General features: G+C 45.5%; 1 protein-coding gene across 1 annotated transcript in view; it reads left to right on the top strand.

Annotated features, from left to right (window-relative positions):
• Positions 1 to 5,891, top strand: part of LOC148431499 (uncharacterized) — a 34,865-nt gene extending 28,974 nt beyond the window's left edge. The window contains 2 exon segments of the mRNA XM_088465982.1: positions 589 to 2,558; positions 2,560 to 5,891. Coding sequence (XP_088322108.1) covers positions 589 to 2,558; positions 2,560 to 2,586 — 1,997 coding nt within the window. The 3' untranslated portion in view covers positions 2,587 to 5,891.
• Positions 5,892 to 16,092: the final 10,201 nt, after the last annotated feature.

Below are 16,092 nucleotides of genomic sequence, written 5' to 3'. Positions count from 1 at the left end.
GATGGAGAACCACAGGTTGGCCAGGTCTTCCCTAATCAGTCAGTGACTAGCATATTACCTAGTATGAATGGATCAAACAAAATAACTCATTTATTGAGAATTACGCACGTTCATATTAATTATCACAAGTGGCAAACGAGTTTGGGAGCTGAAACATAACGACATTGTTTGATCCCTAATTTCTAACCCAACTTTTGCACAAATTATTTTACTGTCTTCTGTTTTTATGCCACTGCAACATTATAATGTGATCCACAATTAGTGGGACAAATGGATTGAATAAATGATTTACAAAATACAAATATTACGTTATGTTATAAATGAACATGTTCCGGATTCATTTTAATGCAAGTACTAATAAAATTAAAATTTTTGTAATGTAAAATATATGATCTATTGTGCATCACGCAACAGAACCTCCTTTTCTCCTTTCTTCTCCTGTATTATGTGTATGAGTGTGAACGGTACCAGCCCAAAGTGTTCCGCATGATGTACTAAGCACAAACCTATGGGAATCGGGGTGAGATATATAATACTTAATGACGCCTTTACTGTGGGATACCTGGATAACTATTTTATTTCTACCAGATGGACAGAATACAAGGAAGACCTCGGAGGGGCATCTCGTTTGGTCTGCAGATTTTAAATTAGAAGATAAGAACATCACGCAAGAGTCTCCAGAAGAAAACCTCATTACCTTAAATATATATCCAGCTCTTCTTAGTGCAGATGTATCATCTGATCCCTCTATTCTTGAGGAATGTACTTCTGGTAACTCACATATTGCTGCACATAGTACAGATCCTAGCGGTGATACAGTCACTTCCTCTTCTGAATTACAGAAATGTTTTTCAGATGTCTTAGCTGAGACTTGTCACACAGATGAGAGCCCATTTTCATGCTCTGAGTGTGGGAAATGTTTTACTCTGAAATCATATCTTGTTTCACATCAGAGACGTCACACTGGTGAGAGGCCATTTCCATGTTCTGAGTGTGGGAAATGTTTTACTTTGAACTCATATCTTCTTAGACATAAGAGACGTCACAAAGGTGAGAGGCCATTTCCATGCTCTGAGTGTGGGAAATGTTTTTCACTAAAATCATATCTTGTTAGACATAAGAGAAGTCACACAGGTGAGAAACCATATCCATGTTCTGAGTGTGGAAAATGTTTTGCACACAAGCAAGGTCTTGTTATTCATGAGAGAAGTCACACAGGTGAGTTGCCATTTCCATGTTCTGAGTGTGGGAAATGTTTTGCACGAAAATCAGATCTTGTTATACATGAGAGAAGTCACACAGGTGAGAATCCATTTCCATGCTCTGAGTGTGAGAAATGCTTTGCACGCAAAACACATCTTGTTGAACATCAGAGAACACACACAGGTGAGAAGCCATATCCATGCTCTGAGTGTGGAAGATGTTTTACACAGAGATCACAACTTGTTAGGCACAAGAGAAGTCACACAGGTGAGAAACCATTTCCATGTTCTGAATGTGGGAAATGTTTTATCCACAAATCAGCTCTTGCTATACATGAGAGAGTCCACACAGGTGAAAAACCATATCCATGCTCTGAGTGTGGGAAATGCTTTAATGAGAAATCACATCTTATTATACATCAGAGAAGTCACACAGGTGAGAGACCATTTCCATGCTCTGAGTGTGGGAAATGTTTTACAAATAAATCCGCTCTTGTTGCACATCAGAAAAGTTACACAGATGAGAAACCATTTCCGTGTTTTGAGAACTTGAAAAGTTTTGCACATGAGAGAAGTCACACAGATAAAAAACCATTTCCATGCTCTGAGTGTGGGAAAAGTTTTACACAGGAATCACAGTTGATTATACATCAGAGAAGTCACACGGGTGAGAAACCATTTCCATGTTCTGAGTGTGGGAAATGTTTTACAAACCAATCATCTCTTGCTCGACATAAGAAAAGAAGTCATGCATTTGAGAAGCCATTTCCATGCTCTGAGTGTGGGAAAAGTTTTACACAAAAATCACAGTTGATTATACATGAGAGAAATCACACAGGTGAGAAGCCATATTCATGTTCTGAATGTGAGAAATGTTTTAAACTTAAATCTCATCTTGTCGAGCATCAAAGAACTCACACAGGTGAGAAACCATTTATATGCTCTGAGTGTGGGAAATGTTTTTCACATAAATCAGCTCTTGTTCAACATCAGAGAAGTCACACAGGTGAGAGGCCATATCCATGTTCTGAGTGTGGGAAATGTTATTCACATAAATCAGCTCTTGTTATACATGAGAGAAGTCACACAGGTGAGAAACCATTTAAATGTTCTGAATGCGGGAAATGTTTTATACAGAAATCTGATTGTGTTAGACATCAGAAAACACACACAGGTGAGAAACCATTTCCATGCACTGAGTGTGGGAAATGTTTTATACAGAAATCAGATCTTGTTAAACATGAGAGAAGTCACACAGGTGAGAAACCATTTCCATGTTCTAAGTGTGGGAAATGTTTTTCACAATCATCTGATCTTATTAAACATCAGAGAAGTCACACAGGTGAGAACCAGCTGTTGTAAGATATCAGAAAGTCACAGTTAAATTTCCTCAGTTTGTAGACATGAAACGGGGATATATTAAAATGTTACATTTGAGAGAACTAATGACATTATTTGTGTATATAGCACCTTTCTCCCAATAGGATTCAAAGCACTTTGCATATGAAGGTGAGACAGCCATTTTGGGTGTGCGCAGTTGCTATTCTGAGTAATCAGTCACATCAGTCCGTGCCCCCGTGGAGTTTACATTCTAATTCCGTATCACACCAGGTTCCATTTTTGTCAGAAGCCACTTAATCTACCTGTCTGCTTTTGAGCTTTGTGAGAGGAAAATAGATTTACTAGTGGAAACCCAAGCAAGCATGGAGAGAACATAAAAACTCCATACATATCTGTTACCCCAGCATAGTGAGGCAGCAATTTTAACCACTATTCCACCATGCATAATAAAAATAGTTAATTAATGTAAATGAAAAATAGCATAATCAATTGTACAGATTGTACTGAAAAGGGTATTTACAGCACTGAGTGATGGAGAACAATTCAAAGTTCCGGTCACACAGTATATTAGCCAATTATAAAATTACTATCCATAGATATAAGTGACGTGGGGCATCAACAAGACTGGAACAGATCAGTCATTGCAGTTTCCGTATTCTGTTATACTCTCGTGCCAGAAACGTGTAGGTCCTACTTTGGGATTACAGCTGCAACACAACAGTGCATGGACTCCTCAATCTCTCTGTAGTACTGTGTAGATAGGTATCATGAGATATGAGGAATGCTCGTCCAGCCATAATCTGTTGTCTATGGACCTTTGCAATGGTGCATTGTGCTGGATGAGCACAATGAGCCATTACATGAATGGGTGCAAATGATCTGCAAGGATAGTTACATAGCATCTACCAGTCAGTGATGTCTACAGATGAATCAAAGGTCAATGATTGGTGTAATGGTCAGCATTACTTCCTGACAGCACTAAGATCTTGGGTGTGAGTCCCACCACACCTGAACTATGTGGAGTTTGTATATTCTCCCTGTGCTTGCATGGGTTTCCTCCTGGTGCTCTGGTTTCCTGCCACCATCCAAAAATATATTGGTAGGTTAATTGTCTCCCGACAAAAATTTACCCTTGTGTGTCTTTGTTTGTTAATGTGGTAGAGAATATGGATTGTTAATGTGGTAGAGAATATGGATTGTAAGCTCCACTGGGGGCAGGGACTGTTGTGAATGGCCAAATCTATGTGTGCTGTGTAACCATTAATATATAGTAAACCCACCCCCCACACCATAACAGATCAACTGTCACCCTGGACTTTCCCTTGTTGGTTTGTAGTGTCCAGTGCCTTGTGGGGTTTCCTCAATCATCTGCCTGAAACAGTTGGAACCTCAACACATAAGACCAGGCTACACGTTTCCAGTCATCTTGGTCAGCAATGTGGCCCGATTGGGGCATCGGCTCCTATACCCCATACAATAAAGGGAAATGTCGCACTGTACAAATGCTGATGTTACTTGTGGCCCCGGTATTGCATTTTGCCGTTACCTGCATCAATGTCACATGCCGGTTGTATATTACAGTGTGTGCCAGGTTATCTTCTCGGTTGCCCAAAGTGTTTTGTCAGCCACAGTGGTGTTGCATGCTGGATGTCTTCCCTCATGTGTAGTAGTGGTACATATTAGAAACTTACACATAAAAATTTACATTTCCTGTTGATTCTGGAGATGGGGAGACCCATTTCTCAGGCACCTACTGTCAAGCTTTGTTTAATGTCACTTAAATTGGGGGGTATTACAGCGCTTCTAGTAAGTGTAGAGTCGGGGACTGCACCAGTGACATACAAGGCACCAGTGCAGGGATCATACCAGAAAGTGGTGCACACAATCATTCCTGAAAGTTTATGTACATGTAACAGTCTCACTCCCAACACCACTTCTGCTAATTTCTAATGCATTTCACCCTGGTATGCACACATGCCTCCTCACCTCCGGGTGTTCCTCTACTAACAGTCTCACTCCCAACACCACTTCTGGTAATCTCTGCTAAAGCACCTCACCCTGGTATGTACACATGCCTCCTCACCTCCGGGTGTCGCTCTACTAACAGTCTCACTCCCAACACCACTTCTGGTAATCTCTGCTAATGCACCTCACCCTGGTATGTACACATGCTTTCTCACCTCCAGGTGTTCCTCTACTAACAGTCTCACTCCCAACACCACTTCTGGTAATCTCTGCTAACGCATTTCACCCTGGTATGCACACATGTCTCCTCACCTCTGGGTGTTCCTCTACTACCAGTCTCACTCCCAACACCACTTCTGGTAATGGTAATCTCTGCTAAAGCACCTCACCCTGGTATGCACACATGCCTCCTCACCTCCGGGTGTTCCTCTACTACCAGTCTCACTCCCAACACCACTTCTGGTAATCTCTGCTAACGCACCTCACCCTGGTATGTACACATGCCTCCTCACCTCTGGGTGTTCCTCTAGTAACAATCTCACTCCCAACACTTCTGGTAATCTCTGCTAATGCACCTCACCCTAGTATGTACACATGCCTCCTCACCTCTGGGTGTTCCTCTAGTAATAATCTCACTCCCAACTCCACTTCTGGTAATCTCTGCTAATGCATCTCACCCTGGTATGTACACATGCCTCCTCACCTCCAGGTGTTCCTTAGTAGCATTCAGAGCTCATACTCAAAGAAAGTGGAGCAAATGCCACTTATAGGTTCATTTGGGTTTACATCAGTGCTACTTTACCCATGAGGTAATGCACGCGTTTCACAATGGAACGCAGACACTCCTATAAATGTTTTTCCAGAATGCAAGCAAACTCCCAGCCAGTTATAACAAATATACTTAATAAAAACATGTCTCAAAACTGGTCTAAGGTGTAAAAGATTATTAAAGACAAACACATTGCACATATCACATAAACAAGCTATTATACTCCCAAATATATATAATAAGCATAGTCACACAATTAGATTATCTCAATAAATGGGAAAAAATATACAAAAAGTGCACCGATAGATATGAGATAAAGATATTAGATATATATGAGATTAGTTATGAAGGGCTCAGTATCTTGTAAACTAGAAATTATAATCATACTCCATTGAGATACTTGCTGCCCAGCTGTAGTTTGATTATATAGCTGTAGTATTGTCTGATTATAGTATCGTGTGATCGTAGTATTGTCTGATATTGTGTTAGAATGTAGTGTGAGGACAGATACTATTACTTTATACATAACTATATTGTATTTGTTCTGTGTACTAGTTATTTGTGGGGATTGTTATTGTAATACTGTTTAGCTTGTTTTCTTTATCTTTGTAAGTCCTGCTATTGTGTACATGTTATTTATATTGTAATAAATGAGTTAAATATAGGATTATTTTTATTTATTTGTAACACGAGTGTCTGATTTTGTGGTCTTACCCCCAAACACAATACGCATTTCGCACACTATCCAGACCCAGCCGTTACCACAAACCTGCAGCTGAGGCTCCCTCCCTACTCATGTTCCTGCCGCTGGAGGCGGGGTTGCACTGTGAGCACTGACATTGCTAAATATCGGAGCATACACGGGAAATATACAGCAGGTAATGGATGGAGAGTGCGGAAAATGAGCACCCAGGTGGCTTGGAGCATATCGCAGCAGACGTAAATAATAATTACATCCAGGCTTCCTCTTCCCCGATTCAGTATTTAGCTTTCTTTATATCTGTAAAATGAGTGTTCCTTCCAGTGCAGTGACTTACATGCACTGCTCCTGCTGTTATTATACATGCACTGCTCCTGCTGTTATACATCCACTGCTCCTGCTGTTATTATACATGCACTGCTCCTGCTGTTATTATACATGCACAGCTCCTGCTGTTATTATACATGCACTGCTCCTGCTGTTATTCTACATGCACAGCTCCTGCTGTTATTATACATGCACTGCTCCTGCTGTTATACACGCACTGCTCCTGCTGTTATTATACACGCGCTGCTCCTGCTGTTATTATACATGCGCTGCTCCTGCTGTTATTATACATGCGCTGTTCCTGCTGTTATACACGGACTGCTCCTGCTGTTATACATGCACTGCTCCTGCAGTTATTATACATGCGCTGCTCCTGCTGTTGTTATACATGCGCTGCTCCTGCTGTTATTATACACGTGCTGCTCCTGCTGTTGTTATACACGCGCTGCTCCTGCTGTTATACACGGACTGCTCCTGCTGTTATACATGCACTGCTCCTGCAGTTATTATACATGCGCTGCTCCTGCTGTTGTTATACATGCGCTGCTCCTGCTGTTGTTATACACGCGCTGCTCCTGCTGTTATACACAGACTGCTCCTGCTGTTATACACGCACTGCTCTGCTGTTATACACGCACTGCTCCTGCTGTTATTATACACGCACTGCTCCTGCTGTTATTATACATGCGCTGCTCCTGCTGTTATACATGCGCTGCTCCTGCTGTTGTTATACATGCGCTGCTCCTGCTGTTGTTATACATCCGCTGCTCCTGCTGTTATACATGCGCTGTTCCTGCTGTTATACATGCGCTGCTCCTGCTGTTATTATACATGCGCTGCTCCTGCTGTTATTATACGCGCTGCTCCTGCTGTTATACACGCGCTGCTCCTGCTATTATTATACATGCGCTGCTCCTGCTATTATTATACATGCGCTGCTCCTGCTGTTATTATACATGCGCTGCTCCTGCTGTTATTATACATGCGCTGCTCCTGCTGTTATACATGCGCTGCTCCTGCTGTTATACATGCGCTGCTCCTGCTGTTATTATACATGCGCTGCTCCTGCTGTTATTATACATGTGCTGCTCCTGCTGTTATACATGCGCTGCTCCTGCTGTTATACATGCGCTGCTCCTGCTATTATTATACATGCGCTGCTCCTGCTGTTATACATGCGCTGCTCCTGCTGCTATTATACATGCGCTGCTCCTGCTGTTATTATACATGCGCTGCTCCTGCTGCTATTATACATGCGCTGCTCCTGCTGTTATTATACATGCGCTGCTCCTGCTGTTATACATGCACTGCTCCTGCTGTTATTATACATGCGCTGCTCCTGCTGTTATTATACATGCGCTGCTCCTATTATTATACATGCGCTGCTCCTGCTGTTATTAATCATGCACTGCTCCTGCTATTATTATACATGCACTGCTCCTGCTATTATTATACATGCGCTGCTCCTGCTATTATTATACATGCGCTGCTCCTGCCGTTATACGTGCACTGTTCCTGCTGTTATTATACATGCACTGCTCCTGCTGTTATAATACATGTGCTGCTCCTGCTGTTATACATGCGCTGCTCCTGCTGTTATTATACATGCGCTGCTCCTGCTGTTATTATACATGTGCTGCTCCTGCTGTTATACATGTGCTGCTCCTGCTGTTATACATGCGCTGCTCCTGCTATTATTATACATGCGCTGCTCCTGCTGTTATACATGCGCTGCTCCTGCTGTTATTATACATGCGCTGCTCCTGCTGCTATTATACATGCGCTGCTCCTGCTGTTATTATACATGCGCTGCTCCTGCTGTTATACATGCGCTGCTCCTGCTGTTATTATACATGCGCTGCTCCTGCTGTTATTATACATGCGCTGCTCCTATTATTATACATGCGCTGCTCCTGCTGTTATTAATCATGCACTGCTCCTGCTATTATTATACATGCACTGCTCCTGCTATTATTATACATGCGCTGCTCCTGCTATTATTATACATGCGCTGCTCCTGCCGTTATACGTGCACTGTTCCTGCTGTTATTATACATGCACTGCTCCTGCTGTTATAATACATGTGCTGCTCCTGCTGTTATACATGCACTGCTCCTGCTGTTATAATGCATGTGCTGCTCCTGCTGTTATACATGCACTGCTCCTGCCGTTATACGTGCACTGCTCCTGTTGTAATACGTGCACTGCTCCTGCTGTTATTATACATGCGCTGTTCCTGTTGTAATACGTGCACTGCTGCTGTTATACATGCACTGCTCCTGCTGTTATTATACATGCACTGCTCCTGCTGTTATTATATATGCACTGCTCCTGCTGTTATTATACATGCACTGCTCCTGCCGTTATACGTACACTGTTCCTGCTGTTATATGTGCACTGCTCCCACTGTTATTATACGTGCACTGCTCCCGCTGTTGTTATACGTGCACTGCTCCTGCTGTTGTTATACGTGCACTGCTCCTGCTGTTATACGTGCACTGCTCCTGCTGTTGTTATACGTGCCCTGCTCCTGTTGTTATACGTGCACTGCTCCTGCTGTTGTTATACGTGCACTGTTCCTGTCGTTATACGTGCACTGTTCCTGCTGTTATACATGCACTGTTCCTGCTGTTATACATGCACTGCTCCTGCCGTTATACGTGCACTGCTCCTGCTGTTATGCGTGCACTGTTCCTGCTGTTGTTATACATGCACTGCTCATGCTGTTGTTATACATGCACTGCTCCTGCTTTAATGCATGCACTGCCCTGCTCCTGCTGTTATACATGCACTGCTCCTTCTATTGTTATGCATGCACGGCTCCTGCTGTTATACATGCACTGCTCCTGCTGTTATGCATGCTCTGCTCCTGCTGTTATGCATGCACTGCTCCTGCTGTTGTTATACATGCACTGCTCCTGCTGTTATGCATGCACTGCTCCTGGTGTTACACATGCACTGCTCCTGCTGTTGTTATACATGCACTGCTCCTGCTGTTATGCATGCACTGCTCCTGCTGTTACGCATGTGCTGCTCCGGGTGTTGTTATACATGCACTGCTCCTGCTGTTGTTATACATGCACTGCTCCTGCTGTTATACATGCATTGCTCCTGCTGTTATACATCCACTGTTCCTGCTGTTATACATGGACTGTTCCAGTTGTTATGCATGCACTGCTCCTGCTGTTATGCATGCATTGCTCCTGCTGTTATACATGCACTGCTCCTGCTGTTATGCATGCACTGTTCCTGCTGTTGTTATACATGCACTGCTCCTGCTGTTATGCATGCACTGCTCCTGGTGTTGTTATACATGCACTGCTCCTGCTGTTATGCATGCACTGCTCCTGCTGTTGTTATACATGCACTGCTCATGCTGTTGTTATGCATGCTTTGCTCATGCTGTTGTTATGCATGCACTGCTCCTGCTGTTGTTATACATGCACTGCTCCTGCTTTAATGCATGCACTGCCCTGCTCCTGCTGTTATACATGCACTGCTCCTGCTGTTATACATGCACTGCTCCTTTTGTTGTTATGCATGCACTGCTCCTGCTGTTATGCATGCTCTGCTCCTGCTGTTGTTATGCATGCACTGCTCCTGCTGTTGTTATGCATGCTTTGCTCATGCTGTTGTTATGCATGCACTGCTCCTGCTGTTGTTATATATGCACTGCTCCTGCTTTAATGCATGCACTGCCCTGCTCCTGCTGTTATACATGCACTGCTCCTTCTACTGTTATGCATGCACTGCTCCTGGTGTTATACATGCACTGCTCCTGCTGTTACGCATGTGCTGCTCCGGGTGTTGTTATACATGCACTGCTCCTGCTGTTGTTATACATGCACTGCTCCTGCTGTTATACATGCATTGCTCCTGCTGTTATACATCCACTGTTCCTGCTGTTATACATGGACTGTTCCAGTTGTTATGCATGCACTGCTCCTGCTGTTATGCATGCATTGCTCCTGCTGTTATACATGCACTGCTCCTGCTGTTATGCATGCACTGTTCCTGCTGTTGTTATACATGCACTGCTCCTGCTGTTATGCATGCACTGCTCCTGGTGTTGTTATACATGCACTGCTCCTGCTGTTATGCATGCACTGCTCCTGCTGTTGTTATACATGCACTGCTCATGCTGTTGTTATGCATGCTTTGCTCATGCTGTTGTTATGCATGCACTGCTCCTGCTGTTGTTATACATGCACTGCTCCTGCTTTAATGCATGCACTGCCCTGCTCCTGCTGTTATACATGCACTGCTCCTGCTGTTATACATGCACTGCTCCTTTTGTTGTTATGCATGCACTGCTCCTGCTGTTATGCATGCTCTGCTCCTGCTGTTGTTATGCATGCACTGCTCCTGCTGTTGTTATGCATGCTTTGCTCATGCTGTTGTTATGCATGCACTGCTCCTGCTGTTGTTATATATGCACTGCTCCTGCTTTAATGCATGCACTGCCCTGCTCCTGCTGTTATACATGCACTGCTCCTTCTACTGTTATGCATGCACTGCTCCTGCTGTTATACATGCACTGCTCCTTTTGTTGTTATGCATGCACTGCTCCTGCTGTTATGCATGCTCTGCTCCTGCTGTTGTTATGCATGCACTGCTCCTGCTGTTGTTATGCATGCACTGCTCATGCTGTTGTTATGCATGCTTTGCTCCTGCTGTTGTTATGCATGCACTGCCCTGCTCCTGCTGTTATACATGCACTGCTCCTGCTGTTATGCATGCTCTGCTCCTGCTGTTGTTATGCATGCACTGCTCCTGCTGTTGTTATAAATGCACTGCTCCTGCTGTTATGCATGCACTGCTCCTGCTGTTGTTATACATGCACTGCTCCTGCTTTAATGCATGCACTGCCCTGCTCCTGCTGTTATACATGCACTGCTCCTTTTGTTGTTATGCATGCACTGCTCCTGCTGTTATGCATGCTTTGCTCATGCTGTTGTTATGCATGCACTGCTCCTGCTGTTGTTATATATGCACTGCTCCTGCTTTAATGCATGCACTGCCCTGCTCCTGCTGTTATACATGCACTGCTCCTTCTACTGTTATGCATGCACTGCTCCTGCTGTTATACATGCACTGCTCCTTTTGTTGTTATGCATGCACTGCTCCTGCTGTTATGCATGCTCTGCTCCTGCTGTTGTTATGCATGCACTGCTCATGCTGTTGTTATGCATGCTTTGCTCCTGCTGTTGTTATGCATGCACTGCCCTGCTCCTGCTGTTATACATGCACTGCTCCTGCTGTTATGCATGCTCTGCTCCTGCTGTTGTTATGCATGCACTGCTCCTGCTGTTGTTATAAATGCACTGCTCCTGCTGTTGTTATACATGCACTGCTCCTGCTGTTATGCATGCACTGCTCCTGGTGTTGTTATACATGCACTGCTCCTGCTGTTGTTATACATGCACTGCTCCTGCTTTAATGCATGCACTGCCCTGCTCCTGCTGTTATACTTGCACTGCTCCTTCTACTGTTATGCATGCACGGCTCCTTCTACTGTTATGCATGCACTGCTCCTGCTGTTATACATGCACTGCTCCTGCTATTATGCATGCACTGCTCCTGCTGTTATTATGCATGCACTGCTCCTACTGTTGTTATGCATGCACTACTTCTGCTGCTGTTATGCATACACTGCTCCTGCTGTTATGCATGCTGTGCTCCTGCTATTATGCATGCACTGCTCCTGCTGTTATTATGCATGCACTGCTCCTGCTGTTGTTATGCATGCACTGCTCCTGCCCTTTTACATGCACTGCTCCTGCTTTTATTTTGCATGCACTACTTCTGCTGCTGTTATGCATACACTGTTCCTGCTGTTATGCATGCACTGCTCCTGCTGTTGTTATACATGCACTGCTCCTGCTGTTGTTATACATGCACTGCTCCTACTGTTGTTATACATGCACTGCTCCTGCTGTTGTTATGCATTTGAATAATTGTTTTTCACATTTGTAACCAATCTCCTGTGGCTACATGCCCCCAAGTTGCAACTCCCAGCCCCTAGAGTTGTAAGTCAAAAGTACGACAAACAAATGTGCAGTGCGCAAAGAAACATGTACAACCTACTCTTACAGCTGACTGTGACACCTGTCATGATGCACCTGGGACGCTATCACCTTATGTGTGGTCGCACTCTGTACTGTTTGTGGAGATGTCAGATGATTTGGTTTTAGGTTTTTCGGGGATTCTCGGTAGATCTGCAGTCCGCTGATTTACTAAAGGCAGATCTGATGGGAATCTGATGGGAACAGACTGTACAACACAATAGCATTGGCTCACCATCGATGGTTATACTAAGCACTGACTATACAAAGCGATAAAAATCTGATGGGAAACCGGCCCAAATCACAGACCTCCCTCTGATAGGAGAGATGATGGGAAGCACTGCATAGGTTGGTGTGATTTGTTGAATCACAAGAACCAGCATGCCCCGGACAGCAAGGGTCCACTAGCACTAGCACTCCACCTGTACAAAAATAATATTCAAAAGACAGGACTCAAGCCCAGAATATTGTAGTATTTTATTAAAGATGACCTGGCACAACCCTCATTTGCCTTGAATCTTAGAGCCGTATTCAGTATGAGCCGAGCCGCAATACTTTTCTGCGTCCAGGACTTTTCGCTACATCGCCTCTTTTGTGGGCACGTGTGCCCGATATTCCCCGTATTCAATTTGAAAGTACGCGAAAACGGGACCCAGTGATACTTCAACAGGCGGAAAGTACTGTCAGATTTGGGTAAATCAGCCTGACACCCCTCAAAAGACGCTCTGACATTGGGGTTAGCTATGGTACCTCCCAATTTGGCTTGCTGAAGGTATTTGGTGTTTTTAAACGGGCTCAATAGCTGCTAAATAGATAAGTTTAAAAAATTGTGAAAAACCCACCTGCCGCGAACCACTGCAATGGAAAAAAAACACTTGGGGCGTACTTGGGGACCCCCCAGAGTCAAGTTTGCTAGTTTTTAAGTTTGTCCCCCAACATTTTTTTACGCCCCCAAATTCAAAGTAATTTTTTTGGGTGTCCTAAAGTGATTTTTTTATTAAATTTTTTGACACAATTTACCTTTGGGGGACTGTCTGAAGTCTGCATGGGGGTTCCCGCAACGTTGCACCCCAAAACCCCAATTCTGCACTTTTTTCCGCCTCCCATTCATAGGCAATACTTTTCCGCCTATTACATTGCATTGACTCCGCCTAGGCGAAAAGTCTTCCAAATTGAATATGGAGGAAACTCAAAACAGGCGAAAATGACGTCATCGACGAAAAGTAGCGCGGATCCGAACTTTTTGCCTCAAATTGAATACGGGACTTAACGTAAAAAGAAAACGTGAATGAGAGGACACTTGGGGACACTCTATAGGAATGAATGGGCGGCACTGATTGCTCAGTTACACATCTGATGGAGTGACATGTATCAGCCATGTTTCCTAGTATCAGCGCCATTGTTATGCAGACTCCTGTGTATCTCCGTAGGGTGCACATGGTCAGTCCTTTGTTACACATTTGCTATGAGTTTTGGTCTCACCGGTCACAGCCAATAAGCCGTTACGGTTCTCTGCTATGTCGTCTGTCTGAGTCCTATGTGGTTACTTCATTGGCTGCCAGGTCATCCTGTGGCCAATCAGGAGAGTAGCCTGATTACTTACATCTCTCAGTCACACACGGCGCCTGATTCAGAGCCGCTCGCTCTGAATCAGGGCTGTTTTTTTTTTTTTTTTAGAACGGCCTCCTGGCCGCTCGCATAGCTGTGGGTGACCACCCACAGCTATAGCGAGTGGCCATGATGATGGTCGCGATGGTCAAGACCATCGGGACCATCAGGCTTGCGATGAGATCCTTGTGGTAGGGTCTCGTTGCCGAAAGTCCCAGAGAGATTTCGACTCTAATAGAGCCGGAATCTCTCCACTGACATCACTAGTGATATCAGTGGGGCCGACCCCAAATGGTAGGCATTCTCATGGGAACACCTCCATTTGGGCAGCCACCCCCCCCGGCCCGCCCCCCAAAGGGGGCATGTTGTCACTCAACATCGCCCCCTTTGGTGCGAGACCCGGAGCAACGGATTGCCCGTCGCTATCCGGGTCTCACGCATGCGCATGGCGGAGCCAGCTCCGTCGTGCACATGCGCTCTGGGCCACCATCGACCTGGTTGCGAGCGTCCTGCGCTGAAGCAGGCCTACAGTCCTCAGTCACACACACAGTCCTCAGTCACACACACAGTCCTCAGTCACACAGTCCTCTGTCACGCACAGTCCTCAGACACACACACACAGGGGGTCATTCAGACCAGGTCGCAAGCGCTGAGCGCTCGCAACCGGGTCGATGTTTCCCCACTGGGCATGCACACGTCGGAGCCGACGTGCACATGCGGGAGACCCGGCTAGCAACGAGCGCTCCATCGCTACGGGTCTCGCACCAAAGGGGGCGAGCTGTCGATGGTGAGTGACAGCTCGCCCCCTTTGGGAGGCAGGCAGGGGGCATGGCTGGCCAAACTGAGGCGTTCCTGACGGAACGCTTGCTGTTTGGGGGCAGCCCCACTGACATCAGCAATGATGTCAGTGAGGAGCTTCCTGCTCGATCAGAGCAGGAAGGTCCCTGGGGGTTGCGGTTGACGAGACCCAACCTTAGGGTCTTGTCGCAAGCCCCGATGGTCTTGACCATCGTGACCATCGCCCTGGTCGGTCGCTAAGCTGTGGGTCCAAATCAGGGCCACAGTCCTCAGTCGCACACAGTCCTTGTCTGAACAGCAGACATTGAGTCTCTGGGATGGACTACTCTCCGGTGTGACCCACATGCGCTGACCTAAACTTTCCATTCATCTTATGGCTCATCCTTAAATTGTGACTTTCTGTGTATCTGGATTCTGTCCTGTGTTTTCATTGTGATCGGCAGAATCTTTGGGAGACACCTTCTGGGACCCTCTAATCAGTGAGCACTGAGATACAGAAAGGCCACATTCTAGACACTTATAGGGACTACTGGAGCCTGGGGACAATGTGCACAACTATCTGGGTAACATTGGTGGGGTACTGGCAGCTAGTGAAGTTGCTGTCTGAGATACCCATCTAGTGACCTAAGACATATTTATGGGATGTAGTTATGAGACCGCCGGTCTCAATCCCGGCAGCAGAATCCTGGAAAGGGATTTAACATAGGCGTCGAAGTACTGATGCCTATGTTATTCCCAACCCCGGAACGCCGAGGACGCCAGCCCAAACGAAGGTAAGTCCAGGGCACCCTTAACGTTAGCTGCGGGGGGGGAGGGTTAGAAATATGGACTCTAGCGGGATTAGGTTTGGGGGGGTTAGGGTTAGGCATCCCCAGGGGGCAGGGTTAGGGATAGGCACCACCTGGAGGGTTAGGTTTAGGGTGCGGGGAGAGGGGGTTAGGTTTAGGCACCCCTGGGGGGAGGTTAGGCACTAGGAGGGAGGTTAGGGTTTGGCACCACTAAGGAGGGACAGGGGAGGGTTAGGGTACTTGTCTCCCCCAGTCAGGATCTCCTCCTGTTGGGCATTCGCTGTCGGCATTTCAATCCCTTTCCAATATATTTCCACCTTTAGTGTACAAAGATAAGATGGCGGATGGAGCTCTGGATTCCCACGTGCCCTTTTTCATTTCTTTTTCCTTTGCTTGCTGATGTGTCCCAGAGCATGGCCAACTAACACACAGAAATCCCAGAGACCTCGATGTCTTCCTCACTAATGTTATTGTAGTGACCGGATGACCTCGCACCGGCAGCGATGACAGATATCTGTCACTGATGGAA

This window comes from Taudactylus pleione, unplaced genomic scaffold, assembly GCF_031769625.1.
Source record: "Taudactylus pleione unplaced genomic scaffold, aTauple2 ptg002219l, whole genome shotgun sequence".
NCBI classification, from domain to species: Eukaryota; Metazoa; Chordata; class Amphibia; order Anura; family Myobatrachidae; genus Taudactylus; species Taudactylus pleione.
This window is presented reverse-complemented; position numbering and strand designations above follow the sequence as displayed.